This window comes from Bombus huntii, chromosome 14, assembly GCF_024542735.1.
Source record: "Bombus huntii isolate Logan2020A chromosome 14, iyBomHunt1.1, whole genome shotgun sequence".
Lineage (NCBI taxonomy): Eukaryota > Metazoa > Arthropoda > Insecta > Hymenoptera > Apidae > Bombus > Bombus huntii.
The window spans coordinates 4912109-4930165 of NC_066251.1; the positions used below are offsets into that span (position 1 = coordinate 4912109).

Sequence of the window (18057 nt, forward strand, 5' to 3'; positions counted from 1 at the left end):
TTGTGTAAAGAAAATTTGGAAAAATTTTTTAAAGTATTAAAATAAAGCCATCCAGAAAATATCTTCAAAAGAACGAACAAAAAGTTTTGGAAGAGAACCAATATAAGTGGACCGGAAAAAACACCCACGTGGTCTATCGTATTTTGAAATACACTTTTATTTCGACTCGGTCAAAAACTACGATAACAATAGGTCAGTAGATATGTATATCTGAAATCATCGTTTTTTTTTCTTTTTTTCTTTTTTTTTTTTTGAGGGGATGGGGCAGAATGTAGACGTCGTCGGTTTTCAGAGAAAAAAAAACGAATAAATCGTTACCGACGTTTAATCGATTAATCGCGTCATAACATTTATCCAAACATTATAACGCGAGCTTTCGTTTACCTTTTCTTTTGCGTTCCATTTCATGGAGGGGAATTTCGATGTGAAAGCGAGGAGCTTCTTTCTCTTTCGTTGAATCGCGAGATTTTTCTCCTTCGTTCGCGTGATACAAATCGATATATTCTTATCCTCTTGACTCTCCGTCGATACTCGATTCTCGTTCGACATATCGCAATGAAATTTCTACGAGAATCGCGAATCGACGATATTGCACACGAGCCCGCAGTCAAATCGATCAAATCGCGTTATACTATGAAAACATAATCGAAAGGAATAAAAGTTACACTGGGTGTATTTGATAACTGGTCGAGTTATAGAAAATCTGCTTATCTTGAAGATGAAAGAAGATTTTAATCTTTGCACTGAGAATCTTATCTACGGTCAAACATCGACTTTAATCCGCTTGGTGTTAAAATTTTCACTGTAGAGATCGATAATGATATGTGTATATTAAGAATTTAAAGAAAATTAAAAAAATATTTTTTTCTTTGAAATACTGTCGGATTCATAGATAACACTTTTTACATTAATTATGCTATCAGCCCAAAATTATTCCAAAATCCGTGTCCTAATATTGTAACAAAAAAAAAAAAAAAAAAGAGGAGACAGTTATAAAAGAGGAAACAATTATAAAACCACGAAAACTCAGAAATTATTCGATTCAAAATTCGTAGACGTTACATTGCATATACTATTAATTAAAAATTCGTATCCCAATATCGCTGGAAAAAAAATAAAAAAACAATATGAACACTCTTACACAAAAATCGCATAATCTAAGATGGACCTAACCAAGCTAAAAAATTTGAAAAGTCATAGGCGAGATATCCAATTTCTCATCTGCGAGACAAGCAGAGTGCAGTATAATCCGGAGCTCGACCAAGCATCCGGCAGACACCCGGTACAAGTCGTCACACGTCGCGCAGTCCGTCGACAGTGATGAATGACTCGATGAAACGACAATGCTCTATCTATGTACAATGTTTCTATATACATCATCATCATCGTCACCATCACCGTGGGCCAACAGTAGCACGTTCACTCATCACACACTCGGTAAATTACAAATCAGCCCCTCTCTACAGATTTTCAATTCGTCGAGACATAACCAGCCAAACGAAAAAAGATAGCAAAACAGAACCAATCGAAAAATCAAAGAAGAAAAACCAAATTTCCTGACAATCGCTGCCAGGCAAATTTCTTCGTCATCCTCGAACATGCACCGGATTGTTCTCTCTTGTTTGATTTCCTTTTTTTTTTTTAATGCCCACTAATAGCTAGTTTCGTTCGCTTGTTCGAGACCAACACCTCGTCCATCTTCACCGATCACAGTTTGCTCATCTCAACGTTATCGTCCACGACAGTCGACGAGAGAAAAGTTCTAAAATCAGAATTATCACGGGAACGATTCGTCTGGCACTCAGTAAGGCCTCCAGACGTTGTTGTCCGGTCTGACTTCTTCCTGTCTGACGCTGCAACTGTCCGCCACTGCTCTCTGCTCGGGGCTCTCCGAATTCTGAAACTGATTCCCGTATAATTGGGAATAGAGGATGCTGGGCAGGACGCCGGGCGTTGGGAAGTAGTTGCCGTAATTTTGACCGAAGCCTTGTTCTTCGTGCACAGGACTCTCCGTGGTACTCGAGTCCGTCGATAAGGACCTGGGAGACACGTAGTCCTGGTACCTCTGACTCGGTGTCCCCGACATTAAGCTGCTCAGAGGGTCCAAGGGATCCGATTGACCCGTCGTCGTCGAATCTGGCACCACTGTTTTCGGGGGAAAAGAGAAATTCGCTTTTGTGGTTTAATTTTTAACGAGAGTGATGGTGAGAATAGAGAATCACAATGGGAATTTTCGAAGCAGACAGTTTAAAATAATTGGTGGATTTATTGTTGATGAAAGACTATGACGGTAATAATGAATTATTAATTAAGTATGAGATTTTAAAGCCTGGGACCGTTATCTTTGCAGGGAAAGAGAGATTGTCCTTTGTAGTTTAATTTTTTAGTTTGACGAGGATGATGGTGAGAACAGGTATAATTATTCATAAATAGAAAACACATAAATATATTATTAACACGAGATATTACTCCAAACTAGCTCGTACTAACTCCCGTAAGCCCTCAAACATCTCAATAATTCGTATTGCAATTACTAAAAATTAAATCAATCGTTATAACGAAATTAATAAAAATCTCTTAACAAAACCATCGTGATGAAACGCGTGTAACATTTTTCTTTAACTAAAAGACGTAAAATATAACTAATATTACTCCAAAGTATCCCATATATATCATAATAAACCCTAAAGGATCCCGAAAGACCCTACTGAAATTACCAGAAATTCAGTCAATTATGGGAACAGAAATAATACAAATTTCTTAACAAATTCAACATGATGATATACTTAGGACGTTCCCCTGTAAATGCATTTTTGTTTCACGCCGATCGAATGTTCGGTTCCCGAGATATCGTTGTTGGAAGCGCAAGATAATTTTTAATATCTCGCTACGTCTGTCCTTGTCGCACGCTCGGACCTCTCGCTCGCACCTCGTCACTGACCTATCACAAGCTCGCGTCACGTGCGCTGGTCAGTGCAGACACCGAGTCAGCAGCTTTTTTACTATTTACTATCGCGCGTACGCATTTCGAGGAAAAAATGTAGGTCATGGCAATGACTGGCCCATTCATCTTCCCCGCGTGTATTGCTTAAGCGGCTTTCGGGCCCTGTATCTCGGCAACCGATCGAAATATCGACTCAAAACAAAGTGCGTTCTATAGAGCATGGTTTTCACTGTCTCGGGGATGATAGTAGGTTTAATTTTTTGTGATACAGTTAGGCATATTAATCTTTATTTTGGGTTTAGAATCTACCACCTAATCGTTTTTCCATTTTCTTGCGACGAATGAATGTACGAAGATAAATCATTTGTTTTTTAAGAATTGAACGTCAATCATGTATATTAGCGTAATTGAGTTAACAAATTAATAAAAAGACATGTAGATCAGTTTCGTTTCCCACAGTCTCAATGATAACGATGACGTAATTCGACTATTTAAACCGATAGTCCATCTCTTTCTGATTTATCCTATAGGTATTTTGATTTTCAACTTGCGGAGACGCACGTTTGAGTTCTTTCAGACTGAATTTCGTCTATTCTGTTTGCAGTTGTTGGAAACGTTGATGACGTTATGGTGAAACTAATTCCATTGATTGTCGCTGATTGCGTAACGCTACAATATCGATTACAAATGCACTGTAGTGCGTACTGTAAACATCGGACGATCAACTATTAATACGATAGTTTGACAGGAAGTAAGCGTGCGTTTGGTTCACGTATGTTTGGACAACTATCCGTTGTAAATGAAATAAACCTATCAAATGCAAAGTATAACATATAACTAAAACGAGCTATGAAGATTTTCTCATTAATTTGTTGCAAAATATCCTTTGAAAAGTACCTGCTAGAATTCTTACTTTATACCTTGAATTACTAACTTCAATAGAAAGTCTTAATCAACCAGTTTAATTAGTACAGAATAACTCATCAAATAAATAATAGTTTGATCAGTATATCGTGCTATTGCTTCTAAAGAATCTTTAGCTGCAAGACAAATTGTATTGGCAGCTAGTCTCTTAGCTTCTTTCTATTCTCCAAGATCGAAAATCATTTAAAAGGTCTCATCGTACAATTAAAAAGATTCGAAAAATCACGATCAGTCAAATGAAATTATTTCGGAATGAAGACCTCTGGCAATGACTCGGGAAATGATACAAAGACTGAGAATATCATTTGTCCAAAGAATCTACTTTAAAAACACTGACTGTGATTCGTAAAAATTTAATCCAAAAATTACATTTATAAATAGAACCTCGTTTCTTCTAAAACGAACCGCCATGCTAATGCCTCTTAAACCTCCTAAAATCAAATTCAAAAATCGATTTAACGCGACGTTCCACGTTTTCCAAAGAAGCTATACTACAGTAATATCAATGAATTGAAAGGAATTCCCGTGCTGATAAAACGACGCATCAATGATGAATCAATTACGCGAGAGGAGGACGCAAAACATCTTCTGATGAGAGGGAGAGAGGGGGAGAAAGAGAGAACTGAAGACTTACGGGATGATACCGCTGAGAACGCATCCTGCTGTGCCGTGGATCCTGCACCGGTACCGGAAGTAACAGTGGATCCCGCTGTCGAATCGGGCGCCGTTGGCGTGTTCATAGACGCGGCGCCCGCGAAAGACGCCAACGACGAGGACGACGGGGGTGGTGGTGGAGGTGGCGGTGGCGGGGGTGGGAACGACGCTTGTGCCGCGCACGACGACAAAGGGCCGGGAAGATAACCAGCGTAGCCAGCCGTGCTTCCGTATCCCCATGAATTGCTTGCAGTCAGACCGAACTGGGACATGTCTGAGGAGATCATGCTCGTTCGTGTATCACAATTGCGATTTTTGATCCTTTTCGGCCATCTCGACTAACGCGTCCTTCGTTTATGATCGAGGCAAATCAAATGATTAGTTAATCCTTTCAACGCTAACGAAACCATCTAGGGCGACGAATATGCAAATAGGGACAAGTTCTTTTGACAATTTAATTCGAGCTATATCTTCGTTTAAATTTTTGTACGTTTTTGAACGTTCAACTCGAATGAAAAATGAAAACACCACGTATTTCTTGAGTGTCTATTACAGGTTTGTGAACGAACCGATAGTGTAATAATATTTATCTATAGAGAATATGTGTTTCACAGGAGAGATGGTGACAAAATGTTTGTGTTTATTGTGATTTAGTATTTTGTGTGTATATATAAAGAACATAATCTATTATTTCTAACGTATGTGATTAACGATGGATATACAAATTATATATGATAAATAATTTTAAGGACTTTGCATTTTTGTTTTTGTGTAATTTCAACATTGATGTAAGCAATATTCATAAACGACGTCGGACATCTGAGCAGTGAAAGGATTAACAATTATACTTTATGAAACATATTTCTTTTTACCAGAAATGAAATCGAGAGATAAAGTGAGAATAATTTTCCTTATGAGCATATTGAATTTTATGATCATGACGATTTTACGATAATATGATTTTACCAAGAATTCGACGAGTTTTATGTTAAAACACTTATTCTTATTGAATGTTTGTTGTTCAAAGTTTGAAGTTCTCAAAGGTCCAAGTTAAATGATCAAGAAACAAGCCGTAGTACTTTATACTAACACAAATAGAACTTGAATTGAAAAGGGGGGTACTTAGCACAGCAGGAAAACACATTGAAAGCAGCCAGCAAACGAGGAGCGCAAGCCAACAGAGGAGCATTTACGAACTTGTAAGAAGCGGTGCCATAATATAGTACACTTTCTCCAACTAGTCGTCCAAGCCCCGTTTCTCTCGAAAACATAACGCAAAGCTGATAAAAGAGCGAAGCACAAAGGCGAGCGAGGCTAAACTTAAATATCTTCCAAGCAAATCCATTTGCAGCGAATCAGGCAACAGGAAGCCAAAGAATCGCATCGATATAACGACGAAAAACGTAAAGCCAAATATCAATCGGACGATTCCGCGAGCTATTACTTTTGAAAAAATATTCATTTCCAACATCTTAACTTTGAAAATTCATTTTGGATATCTAAGCGTGCACATAATTATACCTGGACTTAATTAACTTCGCTGTAAATTAATATCTGTACTTACGCATACGTATTGGATGTTAGAGGACACAAAGAAACAGGAAATTTCATAAAGATAAATGTTATTACTTCAGAAATTGTGCAAAATATTTTACATTCTGTTGAATACACGATTCTGTTCTTTGTAGTAAATTTCCATGAAATTAAATTCCTTTTATTACAAAGCAATGAAAGTTACCGTGTGTGAATATTCTGTTTTATTGTATGTTCTCAATTACACGGTAAAATAAGCATAATAAGTAGTAAATAGAGATATTAATTTGTCCAGTTCCGATATAACAGTTAAGTGCAGGTACACCAAGCAAATATTTACAGTGAACAAGTTTAATGATTTTATTTTATTTATTGAAACTTTATGGAAGACGTTTAACCAGGGAATTATCTATCAGAATTAGCATAATTACTAAGAATCATACGCTTTATGTATAACGGAAAAAGCATCATAAAATCACTGGTATTGATGATGCACGAAAACCAAACTTATTTTTTAAACGTCTTAAAATATACACCTTTCAAATTCAAAAATTCTTGAAAATACTTCACATTTTATCAAATCCTCCTCAAACTCCTATTCTCTACATTAAATCTCCCAATTAAGAAACTAAATTTCCATTATTAGAAATTAATTTTCGACTTACTTTTTCCTTTCGTTAGAAATTAGTCTTCCACTCACTTTTTTCTTCTATCAGAAATAAATCCTCGACGTCAATTTTTACGCAACCATATCGGTGACACGGTATCATACTCTTCCCAGTTGTACCCCATTTACAAGACACCTTGTATAGGTAAATATCATAGTCTGAAAATTGACAAAGGCCGTGTAGCAAAGGTAAAAAATATAGAGGAAACGAAAGAGTGAAAACGCTCGAACGAGAGAAGATTATTCGTCGATCCGAATTAGTTTGCCGGGGAATATACACGGGGGATCGAAGCTTCTTTTGCGCCCCCTCGGGGTTGGATTTATTTTTGCGGCATATAGGCAGCATACCCGATAGATTTTCCAATGAGTTACGGGGTTGAAGGCGGAAAGCTCTGGAAGCGCGAGGGGTGCAGCCGGACAGAAAACGGTGGGATGGAGGGCGCGTTCGAGATCAAAGGGTTGGTCATCCCCCGCGCGTACCTCCGGCCAACTCAAATAACCGAGAGCTCGACCAGCGCCACTGGGCCGTCGTTGACGAGAGGCTAACCCTAAATAGCGCGAGCCAGCATGCTTTCACATCGTTCGTTCAATTTTCACCGGGCCAGGGGAGAAAGGAAGCTTCCTTTGGGGCTGATATCGCGACGTAAGGAGAAACCTTTGATTAACGCGACGCTAATTTCACAGTTTCGATTTAGCAGCAATTTTCTATCTCCTATCTTCATTTTCTTCGATTAGATCAAGATATTTAGGGATGGTGTCTTACGGTAATATTAGATTGATCAGAAAGTTGTTCATATATTTTGGAAGCAAAAGATTAATTATCGTTTCGATCGATATTTTTATTAACTAGTCATCGTCGTTGAATATATCAAATTTCATTTTATTGTAAATATAGGAAGATTTATTATTTGGCTTTTTGTAGGATTATTATTTAGTTAGAAAAGAAAAACTCTTGCAAATTTTCCTATCCATCAATTGTATATTCTGTAACACATCTAAGGTGCAGCCTATAATAGAACAATTTATCAATTGAATTCTTTATTGTTTATACTTTGACGATTAAAATGTGCATACGTTTCACATCAATTTATAAGTCGTAAATATACGAGCAAAATTTGTGGGCGGAATGATCAACCTACTTTATAATATACCTATTAATTACAAATTAACATTTCCTCTTAGAACAATGTTCTTTGAGCGATGATTATTGTCCTAACGTGTATTATAAAATGTTAGTGCACGATTGAGAAACATCAAAATCTTATTTCACCATCCTAAGATTGTGAATATTATAAACATGTATAGTAAATATTTGAAGAGCTCATAACAAAAACTACAGTTATTAATTTCAAAGACATGACTTATATTATCGTCAAATCAATAATATGATAAATGTACCATATCCTTCATTTATTGCTGAATGAAAATCTAGGTTCCATGTAACTTCATGATTTAATTAAACGCAACCCTTGAATCATATAATTACAAATATTGTTACAGCAATTTTGCAATACGAATATATGTCTGAAAAAAGACACTGAGATCTGATGTACTGAAATTAATAACACTGGAATATCCATGCTCTTTCTTGGACAAAGACAAACATAGTTAAGAGTAGTCTTTACAATTGACATAATGAAACATCAAGTTATATAGAAGATATGCTATGAGCTAGCAAAAAGTCTACGGAGCACTGAACGGCGTTAATCGACGAAAGTTACCAGCCAGCGGATGTCACAAAATTCGCGGCAAAGATGGAGGAGCAACGGGTGGATCGAGAAACGCCGACGCGAATTATCGATGTCCGATGTGGGGAAAAAAGTTAATAAAGGAAATACCCGGCATGCTTGATACTTTATCGAGGAATTTTGCCGCGTTATCGCTTTTGGATCCGAAGGCGACTCATTAAATCGACTCTCTATCTCTACCTTCGCCGAATATTTTCCACACGGGTTTCTTCCCGCGAGAAGATAATAAATTGCGCGGATAAATCCGCGAACATATGAAAATCTCTCGAACTTTGGTTGAAAAATTTCGCTTTATTTCCGCGAGACCATACCTGGTGGAACATGAGATTTTCTGAGAGAAAAGAAGGCAAGGGCGGAAAGGGGATGAAACTGTAAGCGCGATGTTTCACATAGAAATTCGCGAATCCGGTTGCAAACGTAGAGAGAACGCGGGGGTTACCAGGCCAAAACGACGAACCATCCTCGACGAGGCAGCCGCCGCTCCCGTGGCAACCCCTTTAATATAATATTTAATCTAGCTTTGAACAGGCTTGTGGTTTCCGCCTCTAGAGTCGAGAAGCTAGTTCTCGCAAGCCTAAACCTCTCTCTCTCTCTCTCTCTCTCTCTCTCTCTCTTTCTCCCTTCCTGTATTCGAGACCAGGAGGGCAGCGTCTGCTTGGAAATATTCCCAGCTTCCAGACAGTCGCTTCTTACGATATTGTCGATGAAATTTCATTTTTTAGATCTAATTTATGTTATGGAAGATCGAGAGAAGGGTTTTGTATTTTCTTAAAGATCTTTCGATTATTCTTAGAACGATTCAACTATTCTCACGATGACCATCCAATTACGACTATGCATTCTTTAATGAAGGATATTGCGAAGTCATAAATTAAAGTATTTACACACCCCTTTATCAATCAGAAGGGATGGAAAGTTAAATTTAGTTTGCAATCGTCATTCGTGAAACGATATGAAACTGCATCTGGGAAATTATTAATTTGGTTACTTAATTGTTAATTTAATAGCAAGAGAAATTTTAACAAAAATCTGAGAAACGGCGAAGGGCTACATTTACATAATAGCTTTTATGTAAAGCGATTTGCGAAATAGAAATACTGAAACGCGATGAAAGCTTCATATCGCAAGCGTCCTTCTATCAATCAAGTCTGCTCAATACCTAAATGAAAATACGCCTAGCGAAGCGATAATTAGTACCACAAATATCATGAGCATTAAATTCAAAGAAAATAGAACTGGAAGGTTAAGATCAAAGTTAGAATTAGATGACGCGACAGGGACGAAGGAGCAACATTCATCATGCAGATAAGCAGATCGAATACTTACTTTGACAGTTGGCTGGCATCGCGTGCCTGAAGGAGGACAACGGATCCCGTGGCTGCAATGGATTCGGCAGCGGCTGCAGGGGATTCGGCAAGGGTTGCAGAGGATCCACCAGTGGCGAGGCGAAAAACGGGCCGCCTCTTTGCGAGGCGAACGCGAACGCGTGGAACTGCTGCTGCTGCCCTAAAAGAGACAACACTGCGATCAACCGTGCGCCTGTCCACTGGACTTCCGGTAACCGCATCAATCCTTCTTCTCTTTCATGTTTTTTATTTAAAAGATATGAATCCCTCGTTAAAAACTGAACAAAATACCATTGAAACATTTATGAACCATAATGAATCTTCATCCTGAATAACTTTGACGAGGAACTAAAATTTCTGTTTCAATTACAATCTTTATTATATCGCTTCTATATTATTTACTCTTTACTACAGTTACTTATGAAGCTCTATGTGTCAGTGGAAGCAATTCGTTACATAGATATTTTGTTAGGGATAATGAACTAGACTTTATTTAATATTCAGATTCGGAAGTTATATTTTATAAAAGGATCTAATAAGGAATATTTCATTTATTTGATTTAAGGAATACTATTCATCATTGTTCAGATATGAAAGAAACTATTATACGTTTCTTCGTCGTTATGCGTATGCAAAAGATATGCAAGACAGTTAAAATAGAATAAAGCCTACGCTTCATAAATTCGTCGCCAAAGAACGCTTCACCTATCCTACGCACTCTTCAGAGGAAAGAAACCTCCTCCCTCCATCCTCAACTAAATTCATCAAATTTCACCGAACAGAACTACGCCTCAACTCGGAAATTTCTTCAGATCGCGCTTCAAAATTCTACCTTCGATCTGACCACCCCAAAATTCTCCCTCTCTCTCTCTCTCTCTCTCTCTCTCTCTCTCTCTCTCTTTCCTTCTCTGGGGAAACAGAGAGAACAGCTCTTCACTAATGCGTGCCCACTGTCCATACTCTCAAAAGTACCTCAATTCTCATTTATCGGCTTTTATTTCCCTAGGCAACCGGTGTTCTCTCTCCGATCATCTTGCACGAGCTAGGTACACGAGCTCACAGTTTCGAACGAGTAAAACCGAATACAGAGAAGAGGTGAACAGGTCGAGGAGACAGGTCGAGGCAGCGATTCATTTTATTTCCCGGGGACGGTGTCGCCAACCCAATTAAAGACGTCCCAACAGGCGAGAGAGTGTGCTATCTGACGAGGCTGCTGCTACTATGGTCAGGTTAGGTTAGGCCAGTCTGGCACCACACGTGGACCTGGCTTTCCTACGTGAACCGTCGAAATCTACGAACCAACACCGGCGCCACGGGAGAAGGCACCGGAGACCAAAGCCAGGAGGGAGCACAGAGTGAGAGAGGGAGAGAGATGGAACGAGGGACAGAGATCCCCACGTCGTCCTGATAATCCAATCGAAGCCCTAATTCTAACTCGGCAACCCGAAATTCCCGCCGGTTTGCTGAATAGGGTACGTTGCACGATCCCGGGGACACAATGGGGGCGCGACGGTGGAACAGGGGCCAGGGCTAACGAGATCTATCGTTAAACGACCGACACCATCCTTCGTACGCAGTGAAACTTCCAACACGAAGAAATTTGCCGACGACTTCCTTACGTCAAACGTTGGGCAGAATTGCAAGGATTTCGTAAATTGCAGAAGGTTCGAAGAATATGTGGGAATCAGATATACGCGAATTTTCATGCATTTATGGGAAATTTGAAGATGTAATGGTGCATAGAAATCAGGGAAACATAGTACATATAAAATGCTATAAAAACGGTCTTTTTTAATATTGTCATAGTATGACATTCTTCTAAATAACATTCTTGTCTATCTACCTCCATGGACACTGTCAAACCTGACCAAATTTTCTCGTGCCTTCTCGCATCATCCCCAAAGTGCATCATTATGAATTTAAGCAGAAACAAAGGACTGCAATCTCCAAGAAGCTCGACAAACCTCCTTTCATCATCCAACATCGAGCAGACCCGATCCAAAGACCCATTTCCAAGTGATTAATGATCGCAACAGATCTTTCCACGAGGACATCTCGTAAGCGAATTTTGCCAATTTACTTTCACAGACCTTGTCAAACCGGACTAAATTTTCTTACACCGTGTCCAAGATATCAGTATCGATTTAACCAGAAACAAAAGACCTCGACCTCCGTGAAGATCAACAAAGCTCGCTTCATCGGAGAATCAAGCAGACCTGATCCAAAGAGCCACTTCAAAGCATTCAGCGGCCGCAACAGATTTTTCCACGAGGATTTCGCAAGTGACTCGGACCTTCTCCAGACTCGTTACTATCGATTTCATCGGACACCCCTTTACGCGTTGCGACCGGCGACTGCCAGGGAATTTCTCGAGAGTTAGCAGCTGGCTGCGACAGCTTCTCATTTCGTTCCGTCGCCCCCGATCGACCCTCTCGACACGTCGGAGACGACACGGGGGCCGGCCATTTCGTGCTATTTTCTAACAAAAGCGGATCGCTCCGATGAAAGGTGTGTGCGCAACTCGGGATTTCGGGTTTCCAACTTCCGCCAGAGGCGACCTTCGCGCCACTGACAGACTCTATCTCCCTCGTTCTCGTACTCTCGATCAATTTCCTTGGCCCTGCATCCTCTTTCTGTGGCGGCCACCTTTGGCTATGGGACGAGGGTAGAATGTGTAATGAATTGCTTGTTTAATTAATTACGACCCTCGAGCGGCGCCCGCCTCGAGTTCGAACGAGCCGCCGCGTTCGTTCCGCCATCGGATCTGCCTCTTCCTTCTAGGACCCCGGATAGAATTCATAGGGCTGATATATTGCTGGTCGAGCGAAAGAAGGGTTCAATGATTCACGGCGAGGATACGAAATTTGTTTATAGCCCTTTCGAGGAGGGGGATGGAGAGTGAATCTTGTGTGGATATCGTACGAGTTTATCAGAAGACCGATCAACTTCAATTTTTATCGATTGCTTAATTTCGTTATACAGATAGGTGTTTAATATTCAATTTTGAAGAAAGAAATGATTTACTTTCATCGGTTCATCGATAATAAGAGGATGATACAAACATGATGATAACAAATTCTAAGGTAAATTTAAAATAGTGATTTTAAGTGAGATAAATTTTGACTTTTCTAGCATTTGCTTTTCTTGTTAAAAACCCGAATCTAATGTCGGAAACTGTTCATTGTAGCATTCATTCGTTGTAGGAATAGAATATCTTACTATTACGAGTCGATCAAATTAAATATTCTTAACTCTACAACTTCTTGGAAAAATCATTATCGAGGTTGGTACTATATATATTTCCGGTGTAGTAATGGTAATACTTCAGCTTTCAAAATCTGTTCATAGTTCCTATGAATTTTTACATTTTCATAACCAATAACATATCTACGGAGAAATATATCTTCTACATTCATTTACAACACAAAAGTTTCGATTTATTAGAACTGAGGAGAATCGAATGAGAGAAAGCGTCGAGTCTGCTTCTCCATGAAACTACAAAGAACTAATAATTCTTAATTTAGGGAACGAAACCAAAAAGAGTTAATACTCGTGTCTCTGAATTCGTTTCACCGGTGTCGGAGGATGTAGACGTAATAAAATTAGGGAGCGTGTCAAAGACGAGGAAGCGGTCGGTTTAAAGAAACGCCGATCGACCACCCACAACACGTAACCCTTTTATCTCGAGCCGCGTCCCTTCGACTAGATCCCTTTATTTCGGGGAAAACATTTTGTTTCTAGCAGATGCAACGCGCCGCTCATTTTATAGTATTCTCCATTACGGCCATCTACATTGCCATAAAGTTTCTAATAATCCAAATAAGATTTATGTATTTAAGTCGATGAACTACGAACCTTTGATAATCTTCGCGTGCACTTTGCGATACACGAATTTAAGGTATTTTATGACGATTTCGTGGGTGGTCCGAACAGGCAGACGGATGTGCATGATAAATATAAAACAATGTTACATCAGCTATTTTCGACGTGTAAAGAGTGCAAATGCTTGCAAGAATTGGCTTGGAGTATGATTTCTGAATTCGCTTTGTAGATACAAGAGAAATTTAGCACTTAATAGCGCTAGGAATCCTCTATACTCTATATACTGTCCATATTCTGTAGGAATGCTTCATTAGAAATGTTACTGTAAAATAGTTTCCACATAAAAGGAAAAGTACATGTAGATACATTGAAATAATCCTAACTATTGTTGTAATTGTAGCTGTGAAATAGAATTCCAAGGTTTTCCATAATATTCTTTTCATTAGGTACCGTGTTTCTTCCATCTAAAATCTACAATTTGATGAAATTAAAAAAAAATTGAAGTATTTACGACATTTCCATAAACTGTTGTTTGGCTCTTCGTGGGTTAAAGTAAAGACACGTTTCACAAGAAACAGCCAAAATAGTTTTATATTCTCCAACGAATGCGATGTACAATCGTACGGAACTAACGTCCCACTAAAAATCCTAAAAGAAAACAGAAAAGAAAGTTAGAAGGAAAAGAACAAAAAAAAAAAAGAAAAAAAGAAAAAATGCAAACACACAGGAAGAAGTTCCAAAAGCTCGTAAATCCTAATGAAACATCCATCGATAACCGACGATCCCCTCTCCTTTCACATCCCTTGCAACTTCGATAGCTCAATCTCGGTGGCTTGCGTCTGGGCGTAGATTTACAAACAGCGAAGGGGTCGGTAAATTTCGATTCTCTGACATAATACCGGTTCCATTCGGCGTATAAGGTTGGGCAAACGTTCCGAAGGAACGAGGAAGCTGACACACGTCGCCACGAAATAACCGACGGCTAGGGGTGGTAATTGTGCGTCTGGAAGGCAGCAAGCGCGTTGTATTCGAAGGAGGATGCGGCTGGTCGGCAGTTCCTCTTTCAACGAGACGGCAAACTTCGCAGGCGACGCACAATATCTCCGCGGCTAAACGCCGCAGCCCTTTATCAATGTTATGGCGGCCGGCCGCGGTTATAAATAATGGCAATTGCGCGAAACTTAGCCCGACGAGCGAACCGCACCGCCGCCTCCGGGCCATTTTCAACTTGCGGCTTTCGACGCCTCCCGTCGGAGCGAGTTACGCGACCTGCACCAAGTCTCAATTTTTTTTTCACGAGCTATAGCATGTCGCAACATTGCGAAGAGTTGAAAAAATTGTACAAAGTTTCGAGATAGCTGGTGGTAATAGGTTGAAAGTTTACGAGATCAGGAGAAATTTAGATTTGCACGAGACTGTGGATTTTGAAGATTAACACTGAAATTAAGAAAAATTTAGATGTTAACAAAACTGACACCCGTAAATGGTTAAACTTTGAAGAATCAGGCGAAGAGATTATTAAATTGTTGACTGATAGGTTTGAAAATGGCTGAATAAATTGCTAATAGCGAAAGTACGATTTGCTTTTGAATTAAAAATTATTTTAAGGATCGCGGATAGCTCGAAGTATCAAGAAATAATTTCCAATAAATCGATACAACTATTTCTCGTAAAAAAAAATCGATAGAACACCTCAATGTCCGATGTTAACACTAGTGGAGTGTAATTTAAATAATAAATAAGAACAGCAATGCTTACAGTGATACTCACTGGTCTTGGATCGCGGTTCTCGCGGCCCATCCACAGTTACTTTAATGGCCTTCGTGTACGTGGCAACTTGCGGTGGCGTCGTGGACACGGTGATGGTCAACGTGAAGCTCTTCCCTGAAACCACGAGATACAAAAATATTAGTTTTCGTCGCGTTATATTTTGTCGTCTTTTTTTTTATCGTTATAGATTGAAACAGAAGTTCGCAAACGTGGCTGGCCGACCGAAACTCTGGTAGTAACCAAATTAACCGTCGGTAATGTATCGAGGGCGTCGTCGACGGTGATGGTGACCAGCCAACACGATCGTCCTATTGGGGTGGTTGAGTCCAGTTATGTTAAAAAGCCTATTAGGGACCTAACGACGAAAAACAACCCTCTTTACTCTGCATAACTCGTGAAAGTTTAAGGGCAGCTGATGAATTTTTGCTCTGTATCTCTTTCACTTTCTCTTTGATTCAAGACATCGTTATCGCCAGATATGCACAAATTATTTTGTCGTATTTTACAAAGTAATGTTATTTAAAATTCATAATAACATTTATAACAATCTAACCTCTTCCGAATCTCTCATAATCTACCACAACACAATTCTCAAAAAGCTACAAACTTTCCAAACAATTCCATATTGAAGTTCTTTACTAAAAAAAGAAAAAAAAACAAATAGTATACAGAGTTGTTTTCTAATTTCTAAACAGAAACATGATAGTTTATCCCTGTTCCAAATAACTTGTTCTCTAAATTACAACGAGAGAATAGTAAATGAACCGGTTTGAAAATCGAACTTGGGTGGCGGGGAATTGCTCATCGAGAATCGTAGGACGTGGAAAGAAAGAAGGGGCGAAGTTATTGGGGGTGACCTTTAATGGTTCCACGGCGACTGGCACCAAGGGTGATACCTACGTGTGCAGGGTTGCCCGTGGAACCACTAACTTCAGTTGGGTGAAAAGGTTTGCCAGGGCTCGGCCATGGAGGATGCCGTGACTTGCAACAAACTGACGGGATTCCCCGCTCGAAAACGAGAAGCTCGCGTGGTGAACCACCGTGTGGCCACGCTCGACACTCGCCATTATTCCCCCGATACTTTCTCCCTTTCTTTCCTGCTTTCACCACGAGTAATAATCTTACAGTCGTCTAAAGAAAGAAGTTTCAACTAGTTGCAAAACGTTTCCTCGAATTCGCAGAACAAAAATTTTATGACTTAGAGTATGTAGTAGTCTGTTTGAAACATAATAAGTCTATATCTCTGTAAGTTGTTACGTGAGTTCTATCTACTGCATCTATTCTATCTAATTGTTACTGCCATTTTCAAGTTATGACTACGAATTAATATTATCGGTGAAATTTTACAAGTCACGAATCTGTCTTCATAAGTTACGAGTCAGAATTTATAAAATTTTATTCTTTTCTGGTTTAATTCGACGAGTTTCGAATCAGGTAATTGACGTAAAATCGTAAATTCATAGGAAAGAACTATGTAATCTCCACTCTCTAATCTAATTTCTAATTTGTAACTTGCCAAAAATATTGCCAATATTAATATTGTTAATAATCAATGAAATCATTGGTGACTGTTGTAAAGTCTTTTCATAGAAACTCCACTATTTTTCCAGACCTCTGTGAATCCTTTGCGATCTTCCCTAAAACCGCAGTTGTATGAAACAATAGCAAAGCAATTGCAGAATAATATAAAATTGAATTATTTCGTATCAAAATTTAATTTAATAGAAATACATGTAACAAGGAGATAATCACGTTATTGATTAGAAAAATTTACAATAATATGACTAAATTATGGATATCCTTTGAATGTAACTTACTAACGATAAGTATGAAATAATCACGACGAGAGATTGAATGTAATTCGAACCATAATTCTTCTCTATTTCTTTGTCGCCTCTCACTTCTCTTTGGAGGAATGTTTGTCATTTATAAAGGAATTAGATGCGATAGCGTGATAGGAGTTGTGTGAACTCGTATGGCGGATAACAGTGATTCACTTTTAGAATCGTGTAGAAGCGTCAGGAAGGGTGGGATAGAAAAAGCCACGCGATCAGCGATCCACTCGGGGTGAGAAACGATGAGGGCGAGAGAAAGAGTGAAAGAGGGTGCACGTGGAATTGCGGTGAACCTCTGCGTGTGCAACCACCGTGTTCTGCGTGGCACCACTTTTTTTTAACGCAACATTGTCCCCTCTTTAACGAGCGTTTTATCGAAACATCCCTTGCCTGATTCCAAAGATATCCCCTGTCATTTGCGATCTCATGTTCAATCAACGAATATCCCTTTCGAGCTCAACCTCTACATTGTAAAAGATTCTACATTCTAATTTCCCGAAGACTTCGTCTTTGGTTTCGGTAATGTATAATCCAATTAATCACCTAACACATAGAGGTGGGTGAAAGAGAATTTATAAAATAAGAAGCATAGAAAGACATGGTTTTACAAAATGAATTTATATTTAATAAGCACAACGAAAAAATATAATATATACTTCAGAATAGATGATTGTAATGTGTGATAGAAGTTTGTAGTACGATAAAAAATATTTAACACAAATATTATTATTAAATTTGTAGTATATCTGTAGAGAAAGGGATGAGGTATACATGACATTTAATCACCAATATGTTGAACATTTTACTTAATTGT

The 18057-nt window shown here is 38.9% G+C and overlaps 1 protein-coding gene across 9 annotated transcripts in view; it reads right to left on the reverse strand.

Moving 5' to 3' along the window:
* Positions 1 to 132: 132 nt before the first annotated feature.
* Positions 133 to 18057, reverse strand: part of LOC126873491 (protein lozenge-like) — a 43951-nt gene continuing 26026 nt past the window's right edge. For 5 of the 9 annotated variants that reach the window (XM_050634383.1, XM_050634382.1, XM_050634381.1 and 2 more), the window contains exons 4-7: positions 15397 to 15522; positions 9797 to 9991; positions 4503 to 4796; positions 133 to 2145 (exon numbers count right to left, since the gene is read on the reverse strand). In XM_050634383.1, coding sequence (XP_050490340.1) covers positions 1802 to 2145; positions 4503 to 4796; positions 9797 to 9991; positions 15397 to 15522 — 959 coding nt within the window. In that variant the 3' untranslated portion in view covers positions 133 to 1801. The remainder of the gene's footprint in view (positions 2146 to 4502; positions 4797 to 9796; positions 9992 to 15396; positions 15523 to 18057) is intronic. The other 4 variants (XM_050634386.1, XM_050634384.1, XM_050634385.1 and 1 more) reach the window with 4 other exon arrangements.